At 48.6% G+C, this 18,861-nt stretch overlaps 1 protein-coding gene across 1 annotated transcript in view; it reads right to left on the reverse strand.

Annotated features, from left to right (window-relative positions):
• The window catches only part of BIN3 (bridging integrator 3), a 44,293-nt gene that overhangs the window by 12,025 nt on the left and 13,407 nt on the right, over positions 1–18,861 (reverse strand). Inside the window, exons 2-4 of the mRNA XM_082843557.1 lie at positions 9,326–9,374; positions 1,912–1,952; positions 1,490–1,551 (exon numbers count right to left, since the gene is read on the reverse strand). Coding sequence (XP_082699683.1) covers positions 1,490–1,551; positions 1,912–1,952; positions 9,326–9,374 — 152 coding nt within the window. The remainder of the gene's footprint in view (positions 1–1,489; positions 1,552–1,911; positions 1,953–9,325; positions 9,375–18,861) is intronic.

The following is an 18,861-nucleotide window of genomic DNA, read 5'->3' on the forward strand; positions in this document are numbered from 1 at the left end:
TGCGTAATTAAAAGATAGAAAACAAGGACAGAACTGGAAATGTTTTTGAAAAATTTCTTCCCCTAATTTTTTTTTAATAGTTAAGGGAAAACCCCCCAAAAGTCAGGGGTTGGGAGGGAAGACTTTCTTCCCAATTTTCCTTTTCTTTCCTAACGCCTCCACATCTTCACGCCGATGTCTCTTTGCTAGAACCATCTGAAGTCAATGAACGGTGAGAGTCTGCGGGGCGGCCCTTCGTCTGGGAGCCCCGCCCCAAGGCATCACCGGCCTGTGTGAACACAGTAGGGTGCCGTGGCCTCCACTCTCCTCTGCAGCAGCTCACATCCCTTGTTCTACCTCTACAGGGACAGGGGAGGGGCATGGTCAGCCCAGCACAAACCGGGAGGCTGGCGGGCTTCGTACCTTAGGGAACCCAGGAGTGCTGGACCGCACGTGGGTCTCTAGAGCCCTGACTCAACCTGGGAGTGCAGGGGTCGACAAGGACCTGGCAAGGTCTGGTCACGCCTACTTGGTCTTAGTTTGGACCCACAGCTTTGGATGTGAGATCCTGTCCAGGCAGCAGCTCAGGAGTTTCCAAGACCAGGAAAGGTGGAATTTGATTCCCCCCGACCGTGTGGAGCAGTGGTTCTCAAAGCGGGGTCCCTAAGCCTCACCCAGACCTGATGAATCAGAGAGTCTTGGGGTGGGCCGGGCGACCCACACTGCAGCAGGCCCTCACTGACTCTGATGCCCCAGCCAACAGTGTGTGAGGCTCTCTGGCCTGGACTGGGGGATGCAGGCTTTGGGGTGGGTGAGGGCACCACTGTTTCAGGAGGGCTTCCGCTGCCCAGACTCCACGTCTGACTCGGGCCAGAAGCAGCCAGAAATCCTAGGTGCCAGGGGTCACCCATTTGTCCTGATTTCTTTGTTAAAAACCTACACTCTCTACAGCCAGACTCCAGTTCATAGATCCCTGACGTTCTGTCCTTTCCGTTCACGCTCTGAGAGTGCAGCTGTGTGGAAAAGCAGGAAGGAAGAGAAGCACAGGCCACAGCATTTCCCTACTAGAAAGACAGCGGGAGCCACAACGAAAGATGGAACCCAGGCAACTCAGAGCTAACTACAAAACAAATAACGGACAGACTGAAAATCAGACCCGTGGCTTGCTACACACACAGTCTGGAGACACCGGGGTCAGAAGCAGGGGTGGTCATGGCCAGACCCCCCCCACCACGCCCCCATCCTCTGGAGGAGCACTGGCCGGAGGCTCTGGGGCACAGACCACGGGAGCTGCCCTCCACCTGCCAGTGGTGGCTGCTGCCGCCCCACGGAAAGCAGGGAGTGGTGATCTGCTAAGTGAAGGGTGACCGCAAGCCACTTCTCAGGGACATCTGCGGGGCACCTACTAAGGGCACTTCCTTCTAAGCCAGCCCCAAAGGGACTGAGCGAGGAGGGTGTCCACCTCTGCCCCTCCCCCGTCCAGGCCAGGAACGGGGGACGGGCCGCCTACCCAGGTCGGCGTCCGTGCTCTTCTTCATGTCCTTCTGCAGCCGCTTGGTCTGCTCCTCCAGCCTGCAAGGCAGGGACACGGGCCTGGGGACCTGGCATCACCCACCTGCTTCTGCCCCCGTTCTGCCCGTCCCCCTGAGCCGAGCCCCACGCGACACTCAGGTCGCCTGCCAGGAGGAGGAAGGGCCTGCTCTGCGCGGATGTCCCCACTGACTGAAGGGCCACCGCGAGCTTGGCGCGAGGCACCCAAAGGCTGAGTTAACGACTGTCACAGAGCCACCACCCCGCGGGAGAATTTCTGGCAGGTGTGAACTGAGCTGCCCTCAGCTCCCAGGGTGAGCGGACGAGGCAGCCGGGCAGAGGGCTCTTTTCCTTCTCGGAGCAGCCCCCTCCCTGCCCTCCCTTCTGGGGGTTGACACTCACTGCTGGAGTTTTCCATACTCCCTTTCAAAGTCTCTTTCCACCTGTAAGGGAAGCGACAACTCAATCACTGGAGGAATGACAGCAGGCTGGAGAAAATCTGTCACCTACGAAACTCCCTCCACGCCCTCCCCGCACCCCCTTCTGCAGAAAACACCACCATCCAGTCCACACAAGCACCAGCACACCGTTCATGACAGAAGCCCTGTGTTCCCAAATTAGTTAAGTGTTTGACTTAGGTCAAAGGACGCCCTTCCCAGACGGGCCAGCCAGGCAGGTACCAGCGGATCCCGGCTGGCTCTGTTCTTCCACCTCAGGGAGCGAGGCTGGGCTGTGCTCCCTCCCCTCCCCTGTGGGGTCTGGGTAAGGGGCTCAGAGCGTGATAGAAACTCATCTTCGGGGAAGAGGCAGGGCACGGAGGAAAGCGGGCGGGTTGGAGTCCGGTCCCGTCCCTGCCGCTCAGCAGCTCTGGGGCTGGAACGGCTCCCCTCCCCTCCCGGTCCTGGTTTCCTCACAGGTCCAGAACCTGCTGCGTTCAGGGTGGATCAAGAAAGACCAGGTATCCCCGCTCTGTGCGCTGGATGCAGCCATCACAGATATGATTACCGACTCGGGCAAGGCTCTCTAAATTCTGGACGAGTCATCAGATTTCCCTGATGTTTAGACCGAGTGGCTATGCGCCCTGACCCCAGTTCTTCAGCCAACAGGGCAGGTGAAGCCAGGAGAGTCACTTGCACTTCTAGAGCCTGAATCTCCCCATCTGTAACGTGGGGCCCGGGCAACGGTCGCAGGAGAGTGGTCTGCGGAGTCCTGATGTCTGAGGGCCGATAGGAGGACGGAGCCCCCGCCTCTGCTTTGTCTTCTCCCAAGGAGGCCGAACAGCTCCCTGCATGCCTTGTTGAGGCACCACACGCTCCCATGACCGGCTTCTCCTCCTCCATCACTCACCTGGCAGGCAGGTGCGCTGACGGCCCTCACCACACTGTGGTCACCGGGACAGAGGGGGAGTCACCTGAGCAAGGTCACACCACTAGTAAGCGGCAGGCCTGGGGTCTGAACACGGGCCAGGGGGCCTGGCTCCCAGGCCTGCGTCCTTTACCGTCATTCTACCTAAGGGGGAAAAGCTCTGGCTGATGAACTAAAGCCATGACCTATGAGAGCACCTTCCTGGCGGCTGCCCCGAGACTCCTGCCAGGGAGAGCCGTAAATCCTGGCTATCACAGGCTGGAGGTGAAGGAGTGTGAATTTGCAGTGATCATCAAAGCCCCACTGTGCCTCACCAGGAGTCTTCTAAAACCCCGTTGGCCTCATGCTCCATGTTTGGATTAAGGTAAATTTGACAGTCGTAGACTGGCAGAACATTATTCAGGCCGATTATTTCACGAGATAAATGAGAATGCCACCCAGAGGGGGGAAGTGATTTACATCAGGACACAGAACTAGTGTGTGGCAAAGCAGGGCTAGAATTCAGACTCCTAATCCAGGCCTTTTTTTTTTTTTTTTAAACTGCATTCATTGATCCTACAAACATTTATTGAGCACCAGTTAAGTGTAGTGCATTCTGCCAGGTGCCAGGGATACACTGGTGAATAAGACAGACACGGGGGCTTCCCTGGTGGTGCAGTGGTTGAGAGTCCACCTGCCAATGCAGGGGACACGGGTTTGAGCCCTGGTCCGGGAAGATCCCAAGTGCCTCGAAGCAACTAAGCCCGCGAGCCACAACTACTGAGCCCGCGTGCCACAACTACTGAAGCCTGTGCACTTAGAGCCCGTGCTCCACAACAAGAGAAGCCACCACAATGAGGAGCGCATGCACCACAACGAAGAGTAGCCCCCGCTCTCCGCAACTAGAGAAAGCCTGCGCGCAGCAATGAAGACCCAACACAGCCAAAAATAAATAATAAAAAAAACCAAAACAGACACGGGCCCTGGTCGGGAGATCAAAAGAACACACACACACGTGACGGGGGGCTGTGGGGAGCCCCATGGAGGGCAAGGAAGGGCCCAGTGAGGCCTGACGCAGAGGCCCTACTTAGCATCCGACCTCAGGGCTTGACAACGGGGCTCTCTTGCATGGAGACGGCTCGCCTTCCTCATTTGAACTGTAAAACTCAGAAGCAGAAACACATGGTCTTCCCCTTACCTTATGATCCTAACATCTGGGACCTTCTACAAAGTTGTGAAGTAAAACTCATCACTGGGAATTCCCTGTCAGTCCAGTGGTTAGGACTCTGCATTCTAACAGACGAGGGCCCAGGTTCAATCCCTGGTCCCAGAACTAAGATCCCAAAGCCATGTGGTGCAGCGAAATCAATCAATCAATCACTGGTGCCCTAGCCTTCTGCCCTACAGTCTTTTCCTCTCTTTTCAACAGACCCACTTCTTCTCCATCTGGGAACCCAACATTTTCATCATCACCTTTTGTATGACCCACCAAAAGATTCTCTCAAGAAAAAATTCACAATTCACTCCCGCTAAAGTGCATGTGCCTGATAAAAGTTTAAAGTGCTACCTAAGTCGGGGGATTTGTAGCTGGACAGGAATCAGAGTCTTAGCTGAAGGTCTGAACAGCTGCTGGTGTGACCGTGGATGCGAGATTTGTTCTGGAGCAAATGCGCCTCGCCCTGCCCTTTGGAGTCCGCACTGAAGTTAGTCTAGTCCTTTTTTCAACAGCGCCCGGGGGCAGGCGGTGGAGGGGAGCAAGCAGACAGAAGATATGAACTCTGATACTAGATGAGGAGCTTTAGAAACATCCCCAACATTTTGAGCCTCGGTTTCTTTTCTAATAAAATGGGATAGTTTCACTTGGTCTCAGCCCATGGGAATTTCAGGTGGCTGACAAGGCAGTGGGCTGACAGCATCAGCCTTGCTGGCTTGTTTGGAGGATTAACGAGCACTATGTGTAGAGCACAGAGCACGGCGCCCGGCTTACACACGGGGTCTCCCTGCTCCCCTCCACTGGGGTGGTGAGAGGACCGGGGGTCTGAGGAAGCAGTCTGGTCTGTGACCCTCTGGCACAGAGCACTCAGTCAGCTGGCAGGTGGGGTAAAGCCTGGGCCCTGTGCCTAGGGCCACAGAGGGGCCTCCCTCCACTGGACATGTCTCCTTTCTTACTTTGTAGGATGTGACAGCTGAGCTGAGTCTTTACGTCGCACAAGTATTTTTTCTGCCGAAAAGATGAAGTTGAAATTAAGGATGCCCTAGCCAGGGTCCAGCTCTCCTGAAGACCAAGAGCAGAGGGGGTGGGTGGGCGAGAAGGGAGGCGAGGGCCAGGCTCCCCTCGCTCTCTTGCGCAATCCCCAGCGTGCTGTGTGGGATATCAGGGAACACCTGGTCTCCCGGGCTGCCACTGCTGGGACTTGCACAGAGAAGGACCGCAGGTTTCCAACTGGCTGAGGAGAAACTCAGGGTCTCACGCTGGAAGCGGAGAAGTGTGTCGGGGTGGGAGCTTGAGTCTTCTGCTCTCCCAGCTCAAGGCCATCTGACAGCCTAAGAGAAGGTCAAGAACGCTTCACCTCTTTTGTCGGTAGCCAGCTGGTGTTGCTTCCACAGCTCACTGCTCCTGAGGTCTCTCTCCTCCCCAGGGGAAAGATCTGAGAGGCACAGCACCGGGATTCTAGGCCCTCAGACAACGGCTGAGGGGATCAAGGGACACACTGGAGTCTCATTCCAAGGTATATCCGTGCAGAGGGAAGGAGCCAAATACAAAAGATCTGAACATCTCTGGACGCTTGATGCCTTTGCCGAAAAGGCAACTGGACCCCAGTCAACAACGCAAGTGTAAACACATGTGCACGACTGTCGGCAGGTCAGGGTGGGCTGGGTCAGGCTGGCGAGGTCAGTGCAGGGAGGGTCAAGCACAGAGACCGCCCCAGCAACCCCTGCATTCTCGGAGGCTCAGGGCTGCAGGAGGGGCCGTGCTGCTCACAGCTTGTCCCCAGGGCCTAGGTCAGGCTGCCACACGGCAGGAGCTCGGTGGTTGTTAAGTGAATAGTGGGCTGAGTTCCCACCCACTCACACTCATGGTGAAGGGAAGAGGGAGGCCAGCAGGCAGGGCCAGGCTCTAATCCCGGGGCTAAGCGGAGCCAGACTGGATCTGAGGCAGAGTGAGCCCTGTGCCTTCTGGGAAGCTCCTCTTCCAGGGTGGCTCAGGGTGGAGAGCAGCCTGCCTTTGGTTTGTTACAAAGGGTCCCTCCACTTTGCACGTGAAAACCCTTCTCAGGTGAAGGCGCGACCTGCAGGGACTCCCATCTGCCTTGACCTTCCAGAGCGCCTGCCTAGCTGGGAATCTAGGTGTGTGCGACACCCAGGGAAACCCTTGCTTCAATGTGCGAAGTCTTCCATCATGCCGGTTGCAGAGGGAGGTGCAGCTTCTCTTTGCCGTACCAAGATGCTCCAGCTCCTTCATGAGCTGGGGCAGCGGGAGGGGACTAAGCAGAAGGTTAGGACTGGAAAGTGGGGGAGTGTTTGTCCTTCCATTTCAGCCCCAGTGGTCAGCCCCTGCAGAGAACACACCCTTCCAGCCAAATCCTTGACAATACTGGAATCTGTGTTAATAACCTGGGCACAGCAGAATGGGGAGGGCAAACGCACAATGCTTTCTTTGTGTCTGATGGTTGGGTGCCTTGAGCCAAAAATCTCCTGAAACTCCCTGAAGATAACATGAGCTTTTCTTCCCATGACAGGGGTGCCACGACTTCCAATAACCCAGACAGCCACATCTGCTCCCCTCCCCGAGAGTGCCTGGACAGGAAAAATAGAGTGCGTCACCCATGTTCGGGGGCAGCTGCCAGAGACGCTGAGACAACTGCACAGCCTTGGCCTGTTTGGGGGCCAGGAGGGGGCTTGTGCGGGGGAGGGTAGGGAGACTCCGAAGAGGTAGGGTCTTGCTACATAGACTTCAGTGCCTCTGGGGAGTTGAGGAAGCAAAGGACTCTATTCCTCGTGAGAGATCAAAGGCCCAGCCTACCATTTCATTGTACTGGGGGATCCAGCTGCTGGGGACAGGCTGGGTCCTTGGTGGTTTATTAAGAGTCACATCAGCTATCGTCTCATAATGCAGTTAATATTTACTGAGGGCTCACCACGTGCCAGGCACTGTGCTAAGTGCTTCATATGCATTACCCCATGTAAGATGCATAATACTTACATCAATGACATAGGAGCTAGTATCATCCTCACTTCACAAAGGAGAAAATGAGGGCTCAGGGAGGGCAAGGAACTTGCTAAAGGTCACGGACAACACATGGCAGGGCCAGGATGGGAATCCAGGCAAGGAACCTTCCAAATCCAGTTTCATAACCATTCCTTGATGCCCAGTCTGTCTGGAGGAGCTGATGCCAGGTGTTAGAGGGCTACAATTCCATCCCAAACACGACAGATGCCAGGAAGGGAAGAGGGAGGCCACGGGCCCATCCACAGGCACTGAGATTGTCCATCTGCCCTTCCTCCGGGGAGTCCTGGCCACCCCTTAGAGTAAAAGACCGAGAGACCTTTCCAACAACAAATTCTGGCAAGGAAGGTAGAAACTGCATGCTACCCTATACTTTTCCGTGGAGAACAAAGGCTATTTCCATCAAGGTTGGGGTGTTAGGAGAAATTTTTGTTTGTTTGTTTGTTTTTTGGTAGTGAGTGCTGGGAATAAAAGACCCTTCTCGAAACCACTTCCCTTTCAGATCTGCCCTGGATTAAACTCTGGAGACTCAAAACCACACCTTCCCACTTCCTGTAGCTGGCTGGAGCACGCCCAGATTCTCCGCACTTCAGCTGAGAGCCTCCACAGCTGGTCAGCCTCTGCATGGGAGGTATACTCTGAGTCTGTCCTTGGCCTGCCTTTGCTTGAAAAAAAGGGAGGGCCCTTTTAACATGGACCCATTTCCTTTTAAGTGACCTAACTTTGGATTTCCCAAAGATGGAGCCAGTGCTCAGATGCGTGCTGCACTTCCCCTCCCGCCAAACCCAGTTCAGAGTCCAGAGCTAAGGAGGGCCAAGGTTATAAGACAAGAACTGTCTTATAAGCGGCTGGGATGACAGTCCAGGGCCTCCAGCAGGCTGACAGTGCTAACCTTACAGATATAGTCTCTCACGTTAAACCCTCAAGAGCCTCACCCACATTGGTGGGTGAGGGGTTGGAGAGGCCATTCTTTTTTTTCAAATTAATTAATTAATTTTTGGCTGCGTTGGGTCTTTGTTGCTGCACATGAGCTTTCTCTAGTTGTGGCAGGCGGGGGCTACTCTTCGTTGCAGTGCATGGGCTTCTCATTGCAGTGGCCTCTTGTTGCGAAGCACGGGCTCTAGGCGCGCAGGCTCAGTAGTTGTGGCACTCGGGCTCTAGAGCACAGGCTCAGTAGTTGTGGCACCTGGGCTTAGTTGCTCCGTGGCATGTGGGATCTCCCCGGACCAGGGCTCGAACCCGTGTCCCCTGCATTGGCAGGCGGATTCTTAACCCCTGTGCCACCAGTGAAGTCCTGTGGAGAGGCCATTCTTGACTAGAATTCCAAAACCTCAGGAGATCTTCACAGCCCGAGTGAGCTCGTGTGAAGCTATGGAAAGTGTACGAAACGGAGCCTCAAACTTGAGTTCTAATTCCAGCTCCATCAGAATTAGGTTTATGAAACGTAATTCTTAGAAAGTCACAAAAACTCCATGGGCCTTGGTTTCCTCATCAGGAAAACTCAGAAGGTTGGACTGGATGATCTCTAAGGGCTTCCAGTGCTTTTTTTTTTGGCCACACTGCGTAGCTTGCAGGACCTTAGTTCCCCAACAAGGGATCGAACCTGGGCCCCCTGCGGTGGAAAGAGTGGAGTCCTAACAATTGGACTGCTAGGGAAGTCCCACAGTTCTAACTTTCTGAGAATCTAGATTCTCCTCCTCTTCCATTGCGGCAATAAAACAGAGACAAAAACTGTGGACTTACAAAGGGGTAGGATTCAATCATGCCCTCCCAGTGAGTGGCTCCGGGTCCTGGCTAAGAATGAATGTAGCAGCAGAGAGAAGGGGACCTGGACATCCCAGGGAGGCTTTCTGGCCTTTTACGCAGCCTGAGGGGGCGGGAGATAGAGGCCTGGGACGTGTCCTTGGCGGGAGCCTATGTCTCAGGAACCCTTTCAGGAAAGTGCAGACTGTCACGCTAGACCCCAGTGCTGGGCTGTTCAGAAGCAGGGTGTCTGTCCTCACTTTGTAACCCACCTCTTCCACCTGCCCAAGGAAGGGGAGGGGCCCAGGCTGACCTGAGGGAGGAAAGTGTCCCAGGATAGGAGGGCCCTATAAGCCCCCACCTGTGTGAGGTTCTAGAGCAGCACGACTGGGAATAATAAGGCCTGGGTTCTGCCTTCCCAGCACCACCATTCACTGAGTCAAAGCTCCGGTTCTACACAAAGGCCACGTGAGTCTCGGAGTGAAAGAACAGGTTACTCACTGTTTTGGGGACAATCTGTTTCTTGGGCTGCCCAATCTTGAAAGGAATCCTGTAAGAGAAAGAGTCAAAGAGAAAGGTTAGGAGAAATGGGGAAGGATGTGGCTGAAAAGACTTGATGAGGTACGGCCACTTCCCCCCTGGAAGGAGTGCCTCACTCCCGGGACTCGTACCACGTGCCTGCGGGTCTAGGACCATCAGCAACCAGGCTGGGCTCCAGGAGAACGGTCCCCCATGGACAGAATCAGATGGAGGTGCCCCAGGGCATCTTTCTCTGCAATGTCTACATACATTGCAAAGGTGAAGGCAGGAAAGGTGAGATACTGTACTAGTGACAGTCACTACAAACCTTGTGTCTTGAGGAGCTGCGAAGTCAGAGGTTGCAGGCTCACCTGGACAGCTATCATCCTTGAAAACATGCCTTTAAAAAACACCACAAAGCCCACTATCGTCTGTAGCAGGTGCTTCCCTACTTCTCTATAGAGAGACAGACTGTGGAGGGCTTTTTGTGGGGCTGGGGAGAGATGACGAACTGTAGGAGCACTGAGGACCAGTCAGGCTGGGTTATTTCCCGCGAGAACTGACAACATCTAAAGAAAGCTAGCTTGGAGAAGAATCTGAATCCAGTTCAAGTCTGCCCTGAACTTGCTGGGAAGCTCTGCACCACAGGTTCCCCACTTGGAAATGGAAGAAGGTGTGGCATAATGGAAGGAAGGTCATGGCCCAGGAGTGAAACCCTGAGCGCTAACCCTGCCTCCACCCCTGAGGAGCAGGACGCCAGGAAATGACTGCGCCGGGACTTAATTTCCTACTCTGTGAAACAAGAGGGTTAAACTGGGTAACCTAGAAGCTTCCTTCAAGCGCTGAAAATGCTCCCATCCTACAGTTCTGAGAATTAAAGAAGCCACAGGGCATCCCCACAGCTACAGAAATGCGGGCTTCTCCCACCAAGGTAGGAGTGAGTTAAGCATCCCTGGCTGGGATCAGCTCAGGGAAGAGCCCTGAGGGTGCAGGTTGGACCCCACTCTCACTGCTCTCCTTCCACTGCTCAGGACCAGTGGTCCCTTCCATTCAAATTTCCCGCTCCCACTCCTTCCCCCCCACCCCCTCCACCAGGCCCCTCCCTCCACACCCCCCTCTCCCCAAGCCTGGCTTCTCTTGGCCCATACTGACCAACACTGCTGCTAAGCCCAGTGGTATAATTAACCACCGATAATAACCCCAGACAACGATCTGGTTGAGAGGATGGGCCAGCCTGAGTCATAGCAGTTTAAATTTAATTTCTGGAGGACATCCTGTTTATTGTTAATCCAGCCCCGTAATTTCGGAGCGTTAACCCTTTGGGGGCTGGCTGATTCACGTGGCTTCTGTAAACAAATAACCTCTGGCTATGTAATTACCAAGGGAAGGTAAGCTATGGAATTGAAAAGGAAAGAAAAAATGAAATTGCCATTTCCCTCGCTCAGACCTGAAGAAGAAAGGTTAAGGGGACAGGAGAGCCTTAGTCCTCTCCCCCCGCAACAGTTACTTCTGCCCAAATCAGGGACTCGAGCTGACTGACACAATGGTTTTGGACAGTGAGCAACTGCCCGCAAGGACCATTTTGGTGACAGTGCAAATGAGGTCCTGGTGGCATTGCAAAAAGACCGATCCTGCTCTGTGTGAAGCATGTTGCCATATAAAAAGCTCTGGACCAGGAATCAGAAACCCTGGTCTTGGGCATCCCTCGTGGCGCAGTAGTTGAGAGTCCGCCTGCCGATGCAGGGGACGTGGGTTCGTGCCCCGGTCCGGGAAGATCCCACATGCCATGGAGCGGCTGGACCCATGAGCCATGGCCGCTGAGCCTGTGCGTCCGGAGCCTGTGCTCCGCAACGGGAGAGGCCCGCGTACCGCAAAAAAAAAAAGAAACCCTGGTCTCTGCCTCTGACTAGTTTCTTAAACAAACTATAAAACAAAGGAGCTGGACTACGTAGCCCTTTCAGCTTACCTAAAACTTGAATTCTAAACTGAATCTCCATTCCAAGAACATGGGGAGCGGAATGCGCATTCTAAAGAGCCCTCAGAGCGGTCCTCAAAGTGCCTCTAACGTGGCGTCTAGTACTACAGACTAGCTACAAAGGAATTAGGAACTTAGATTCCATTATTTGTGGTGCCACAGCCTCTCTCTAAATCTTAATTTGGAATCACAGTATTTTTAGAGCTGCAAGTTACCATAGAAATTTTTCCAGTTCAACCCTCTCATTTTGGAGATGCGGAAGCAGATCTGGAGGGGTTCAGTGACTAGCCCAGGGTCACTCAGCAACAGGACCCAGAACAAACAATCAGGGTTGTGATTTCTTGTCCAGTTTTCTACTACTCACAGTTCAATACTCTTTCACGTAGATATGTCATATGTGTTTGAAGGAACTAGGAAAAAAATCATCTGGTCAAAATACCTAATCTTAAAATACTATGGAATTTAGAAAGGGTTCATTGTTAGAAGCCTGGAAATGAAAGAGGACCGTGTTATCAGGAGGAGGCTAGTGCTGAACTGGGTGCTTCTGCACAAATGAGAGGCCGTGTGAACTGTGTAGAAGGAACCAGGCCTCTGTAATCTCACTGCAGCTACTGACAATCACCTATAACTTTATCATATGATTCTGATTAGTTTTCACCTCACCTCTTCAAAAGCCATCTCCCTGCCTGAAGAATGCCTTAAAAAAAAAAAAAGTAACTTTTGATTAGAAAAGTTTTAGATTTACAGAACAATTGTAAAGACAGTACCTAACTCCATATATCCCACACCCAGTTTCCCTTATTATTAACATCTTATATTCATATGGCATACTTGTCACAATTAGCAAACCAATCCTGAAATATTAAAGTCTACACTTTATTCAGATTCCCTTAGTTTTCACCTAACGTCCCCTTTAAGTTCCAAGACCCCAGCCAGGTTGCCGCATTCCATTTAGTCATTGTCTGCTCAGACTCCTCCTGGTATTTTCTCAGACTTTCCCTGTTTTTGATGACCTGGACAGTTTTAAGGAGTGATGGTCAGGTACTCTATAGAAATGTCCCTCAGCTGGGACTTGTCCGCTATCTTTCTCATGACTAGACTGGCGTTACAGGTTCTGGAGGGAAGGGGTGAAGTGCCACTCTTGCCACATCATACTGAGGGCTCGAGCCATCAACCCGACTTCCTACTGCTGATGTGAGTCTCCGTCACTGGGCTGAAGCAGCCTTTCCCGGGATTCTCCGATATATGGTCCCCCCCCCCCCACGACCCCCCCACCTTTGGAAGGAAGCCACTGGGCACAGCCCACACTTAAGAAATGAAGAGTAATACTCCACCTTTTTGCGGGCAGAGTATTGGCATAAGTTATTTGGGATTCTGCATGGGAGATTTCTGTTCTCTATTTATTTATTCAGTCACTTATAGCAGTATAAATACATCGATATTTATTTTATATGGGTTATAATCCAATCCTACTTTATTCTGTTGCTCAAACTGTTCCAGCTTTGGCCACTGGGAGCTCCTTCAGTTGCCTCCTGTGTCTTTCTGACATACCCACATCAGTGTGTGTGCGTGTGTGTGTGTGTGTGTGTGTGCACGTGCGTGTGTGTGTGTGTTTTGTTTAGTACTTCCTTGTTTTCTGGACTATGAACTGCTCCAGGCTTACCCTGTACATTTCCTGAGCCAGCCCTAGAACTGGTCGAGGAACTTCCTAAACCAGCAGTCACTGTGCCTCTATAATATGGTCTCACCCCGCCTTTTAGTTTCCCTTCCCATTCACCCAGTACAACTACTCTGATTCAGCCAAGTGGCTGTTCATTTATCCCCCAAATCTAGACACCTTATAAGCAACTTCCTGTCCCAAAGTGGAGGTCCATGTTTTAGTGCCAACATGTCATTAATAATTTCATCAGGACAAAAGGCATAAAACATGGACTGTCCAGGGCGACTGGGACATACGGCCACCCCACCTAGAAGGAACCTTTCCCTTCTCCTGGCTTCATCAAAGCTGTTCTGACTCCCAAACCTTGCTTACCTTCTTCAAAATGTCTACGACTTTATTAGGCATTTAAAAATATTCTACCTTTTACAGTTGATTACAGTTCATCTCTTTAAAAAGTAAAACATGTTCATCAGAGAAAACTTGAGAAAGTACAGAAAGCCTAAAAGAGAGAGAAGAGAGGGAGAGAGAAAGAGAAGGAAAAGAAGGAAAAGAAAAAACTCCAAAATAGCCCTCTGTCTCATATTGAAAAGATAACCAAGGTTAATGTTTTGGTGTTAATTATATTTTAAACATTTTCAGAAAGAAAAAAACCTGAAGCTGATATGCCAAATGTTAGTAGTTAATTCCGGGTGGTGAGAATATGATTACTGTTTTCTTTTTTGCACTTTCCATATCTCTCAAATAAACTGAAGAAAAAAAAAATCCCTTAAGTTCTTTTCCTTGACTATAAAAATAACACCTGATCAGTGTCAAAAACTTGGAAAACCACAAAGGACAAACACACACACACAGATACAAATACACAAAATCCCAGAGAAAAAGTAATACCCCAAATTTCAGTGTGTACAGCATATGCATATTGACACAACTTTTAAAAAAAATAAAGGAAACATATATCAGGAGTGTTTTTATATGCCAATACACAAGTTTTCATCAGCCTGACTTTTAAGAGCTACCTAGTATTTCATTAATCAACTGTATCACTAATTTTCTTTTCGTAACCCACATGGCTTACATTATCATTTCAACTGCCTCAAGTTTTTCTTCTAATATAAACAAAAACCAACGGCTAAATCTTTGGGCATATCAAGGATTAGTCACATAGGATAAATTCTTAGTATTGGAATTGCTGGGTCAAAGGATGCATGCAGGTTCACGGCTTTGATTCGCTTGCCAAATTGCCCGAGACAGGCTGAAACAGTTTACATTTTTTAAAGGATTGAAATCATTTACCACCAGTCCCAGGATTTTTTTCCTGTCTTAACGTTTACCTTTCCATTTTGTATGTGTGTGTGTTTAATGTACAGAGGCTTTTAATTTGTATGAAGCGAAACTGCCCAAATCTGTCTCTTTCCTTCACGATTTCTTCTTTTGGTGTCATACTGAGAAAGACCTGCCTCTTCCACTCCAACACAGAAAAATTTCACCTGGACCTACTTTTTACTTTTATGATTTCCTTCTACTAATCTAAGTTTTGCTCTTATCAAAGTTATACATGTGCATAGTTTAACAAGGCAACAATGTCTGCTAAGTAAAACATTACGTTCTAGGCTTCCCTAAACTCAATCGCCTGTGATGAGCACTTCTAACGTGGCTGGTTTTGTTTTTGATATGTACCTTTGCATCTCTAAATAAAAATGCGTGCATTACCACCCTGTGATGATTAGGTTTTAGGCCCTAGCTGTTGACTTTTTATCTTGGAAGAGGAAGATTTAACTAAACAAAAACACACACCTCTTTTGGGTCTTCACCCCTATTACCCAAAGGCACATTTCCAACTCTGCCTTCTCAATAGAGGTATACTGTGATCTGGTTAGAGCAATGCGAAATACACTATTAGGAACAGAACATGGTTTGTTTTCCTTCCTGCATGTGGCAGCCAGCAGACTGTTCAGCTTCAGCCAAACCTTCAGGAGACTGTGACGTTCCCAAGCCAAAACCCCCAGCCGAGCCACTCCCAAATTCCTGACAATCAGAGACTGGTATTATTGTTGGGAGGCACTAATTTGTGGGGTAATCTGTTCCACAGCAATACAGAACTAAGAACACTGCACAAGTTTCCCTAAAAATAATTTTTCCTTTTCTTTCATATGCTTCATCTTCTAGATGTTTATCCCTAATCCTCTCTCAGTTGTCTAAATCTACTCAATACATTCATGCGTATCAGGTGTCCTATCATTTTCCCTTCCTGAAGCAGTCTCTACTGGAGCCTTGGACCTGCTTGGGTCTGGACGGGCTGCCTCCATTCTGGGCTCCCCTGTCACCACCCTCACAGGGATTCCTTCCACCTCTCTCCTAGGATCTTTTCCACCTGGATTCCATGTCTTCTCCTTTCTTGGTTTACTCCTCATCTGGGTGGAGAAAAAGTGTGAGGGAGATCAGTTTTGAGACTACGCAACCCAAACCCCTTTTATCCTGTCCTCACACGAGTTAGTTTTGACTGGGTATAGAATTATAGGCTGGACATGATTTCTTCCAGAATCTCAAAGGCACTGTTTCACTGGCTTCTCATTTCCCAGTGCTGCTGTGGTGGTGAAGTCTGAAGCCAATCTGACTCCCAACCTTTGTATGTGACCTGCTTTTTATCTTCTTCATGACAGCTTCGAGGGTCAGATGTGTGTCTCCCGTGTTGCAAAATTTCACAACGATGTACCTTGGGGTCTGTTTTTATCCATTGTGCTGGGGGATACACAGGACTCTTTCGAGTTGGCAATTTATAATCTTTAGTTCTGGGATTAAAGGAAACTTTGTTGCTACTGACCACTCCCCCCACACCCATTTTCTCTGTTTCTTATTTCTGAAATTCTTATAATTCTGATGCTGACCCTCTTTGGCTGGTCCTCTAATTTCTCTATTTTTCAATGTTTCCTTATCTTTTAATATTTCTAAAGAGTTTTTCATTTCTGCTGCCATGTTTTTAATTTCCAACAGCTCTTCTTAATTTTTAGGATGTCCCTTTTTTTTTTAAATGGTACCCTGTTTTTATTTCTTGGATGCCTTATCTGAAAATCTTAATGATAGCTTTGAAAAAAGTTTCTTCTTCCTTTATAGTCTCAGTTTCCCTTCAAGTTGCTTTTTGTGTTTGTTTTAGTCTCCATTTTTCATATTAAACATGCCCCTTGGATGAGTGGTAATTCTTGGTTGTCTTCTCCAATATATGACTGGGGACCAAAACGCTGACTAGAAGCTGTAAGTACATGAATAACGTCTGTCTATTGTGTGGGATGATCTGGCTGAGAAGTTTTGTGGGGGATCCTCGATGCCAGTTTGTACTCTTTTCTCCAAGGGAGGTAAAATTCCCTAGAGAAGATTCTTCCACTGTCTTGGACTGGGAATAAAGGCCCAGCTCACTGTTCTGGGAGCGGAGTAGAAGAGGCTGTGTGTGTGTGTGTGTGTGTGTGTGTGTGTGTGTGTGTGTGTGTGTGTGTGTGTGTAAGAGGATGTGTCAGCACTCCGCATGCATTCATGCACTTCATCCTCCTATGAAGTCCTGCCCTCACCTGTGCTTGAAGCGGATCTGGGTTTTGTGGGCCTGAAGCTTACACAATTTTGCATGCCCTTTAAAAAAAAGAGATTACAAAACTGCAAATATAAAAATAGGCCTGAAAGTGAATGTTTATTTAAACAGAGAAAAGAGCATTATAAATTACAAGCTATAAAAGCTGACATAACATGAACATCAGAAAATCAAGAATAACCTAATATTTTTATTAATCATCTGCCTGACACACCTTTATATTTATTTCTCCACATTTTTTTGGCTGCATAGTCTATGATTGCCTCTTCATGTGACACAGAGTTGATAAATCATTTCCTTAGAGAGAAAAGACAAATAATTCAGCCTTTTCTCTAGTAGTGTTGATTGAAATTTGCTTTCTATTACTGACAGTTTAGAAAAGCTTTTTTTTCCAGCTTACTGGTAACATATAAATATAAACTTTAGGATTATTGTAAAATTTAGGAAAATCTCATGTTTCTCTCATAAATAAACTATAAGATTTCAGGCCACATTTCAAATTTTCTTGTACAATGACTAATCTTAAATGCTCTCTGAATTAATGAGGGTAACTGGTCTGTCACTGAGGTCCTAGTAGGAGGGTATGAGTTTTATGTTATCTTTGTTATGTCTTTCATGTTAAATCCACTAGAAATTTAAATGTTTTAGCAATAGGTTCATATGATTTGCTCCTCCTCTTCAACTAGATCATCAGATAATTATCACTCCTATCTAAAACTGATCTTACTCTCTTAATGAATTACTAGCTTTGGTACAATGTGACAATGTTTTGTTACACTTTACATGATTTCAGAGTAATATCTATTGATTTCATTCTCACCTTTGTCACTTTTGTTTTGTGTTCTACTTTTATCCAATTTTTCTCTTAGCTATAAAATACATTTGAAGATGATCAAAAAAGGTATCCTTTGTGCGCTTCCAACTCAGGACTCTAATTTCTCACTTGTTTTATGTTTTTCAAAAATGTCTTTACAAACTGGAGTCAAAACAGCATACTCCCAATTCAACAACCCCCTCCAATCCTGTCCCATCCCAAAAAGGGTCTAGGCTACTCCAAAGCTGCCTGACATGAAGGGTAGTATAAAGAAGAAAAAGAAGGACCTAGAGATTGTCATACTGAGTGTAGTCAGACAGCGAAAGACAAATGTCATATGATATCGCTTATATGTGGAATCTAAAAAAATGGTACAAATGAACCTATTTACAAAACAGAAATTCAGAAATTGAGTCACAGATGTAGAAAACACCCTTATGTTACCAAGGGGAAAAAAGGGGGGGGAGGGATAAATTGGGAGACTGCGATTGACATATACACACTACTATATATAAAACAGGTAACTAATAAGAACCTATTGTATAGCACAGGGAACTCTACTCAATACTCTGTAATGAGCTATATGGGAATAGAATCTAAAAAAGAGTGGATACGCGTAGCTGATTCACTTTGCTGTACAGCAGAAACTAACACAACATTGTAAATCAACTAGACTCCAATAAATAATTAATTTTAAAAAAAAGGAGGAAAGGAAGGCAGAGAGATTCTTAGCTGAGTGCAGTATAAATACATTTTCGAAGTTTACAGAAACACAGGATCATTTGAACACATGGCTAGGGTTCCTTCTAGGGCCCTGGACAAGGTCCATGTAAGCGAGGGGCCCTGAGGCTTAAGCTTCATTAGTTTCACACAGTAAATCCACCTCTGTGTGCGCTAGTAGAGAAACTCCCTGCTTCACACTCTCCAGGGGTGGGGCCCCTTCATTCTTCCGCTAGGGTGAGGTGGGGACAGTGTCCAGTGAAATGGCGTTGGGGAGCAGATGGTAAGACTCTCAACTTATTCATAAGCAGCTTTCAACCAATCCCCCTGATCTGAGTGTTCGGCTTCAGCCCACTTCTAGAGGTACCTAGTGTCACCAGTTCCTGAACCTTTGAGGATTCTGTGATGTAAGTTCTTGGTTTTCCTAAATGCCAGTTCACCACCTGGCCTTCTGGGAACTGCCAAGTCAGTTACCCCATGTCACTGCATTCCAATCCCCAAATGTTGTCAATGTCTATTCTCCCTGAATTGGTAGGTTTATGACTTAAAAAAAATCACCTCACTGTGCTTTGTGTGGGATTTCTGAGGGAGATAAAATAGATGTACATTATTATACATTATAATGTATAATGTGTTATACATTATAGATGTATATGTATTATATTATTATATACACCTGGTTTTATCTCCTGCACAAATCCCACAATTTGTCACCTTTACTCAGAAACTGCTTTATTAATTTTAAATAACAACTTTATGAGATGTAATTCAC

The sequence above is a fragment of the Leucopleurus acutus genome, assembly GCF_964270905.1.
Source record: "Leucopleurus acutus genome assembly, chromosome: 7".
In the NCBI taxonomy this organism is placed as follows: Eukaryota; Metazoa; Chordata; class Mammalia; order Artiodactyla; family Delphinidae; genus Leucopleurus; species Leucopleurus acutus.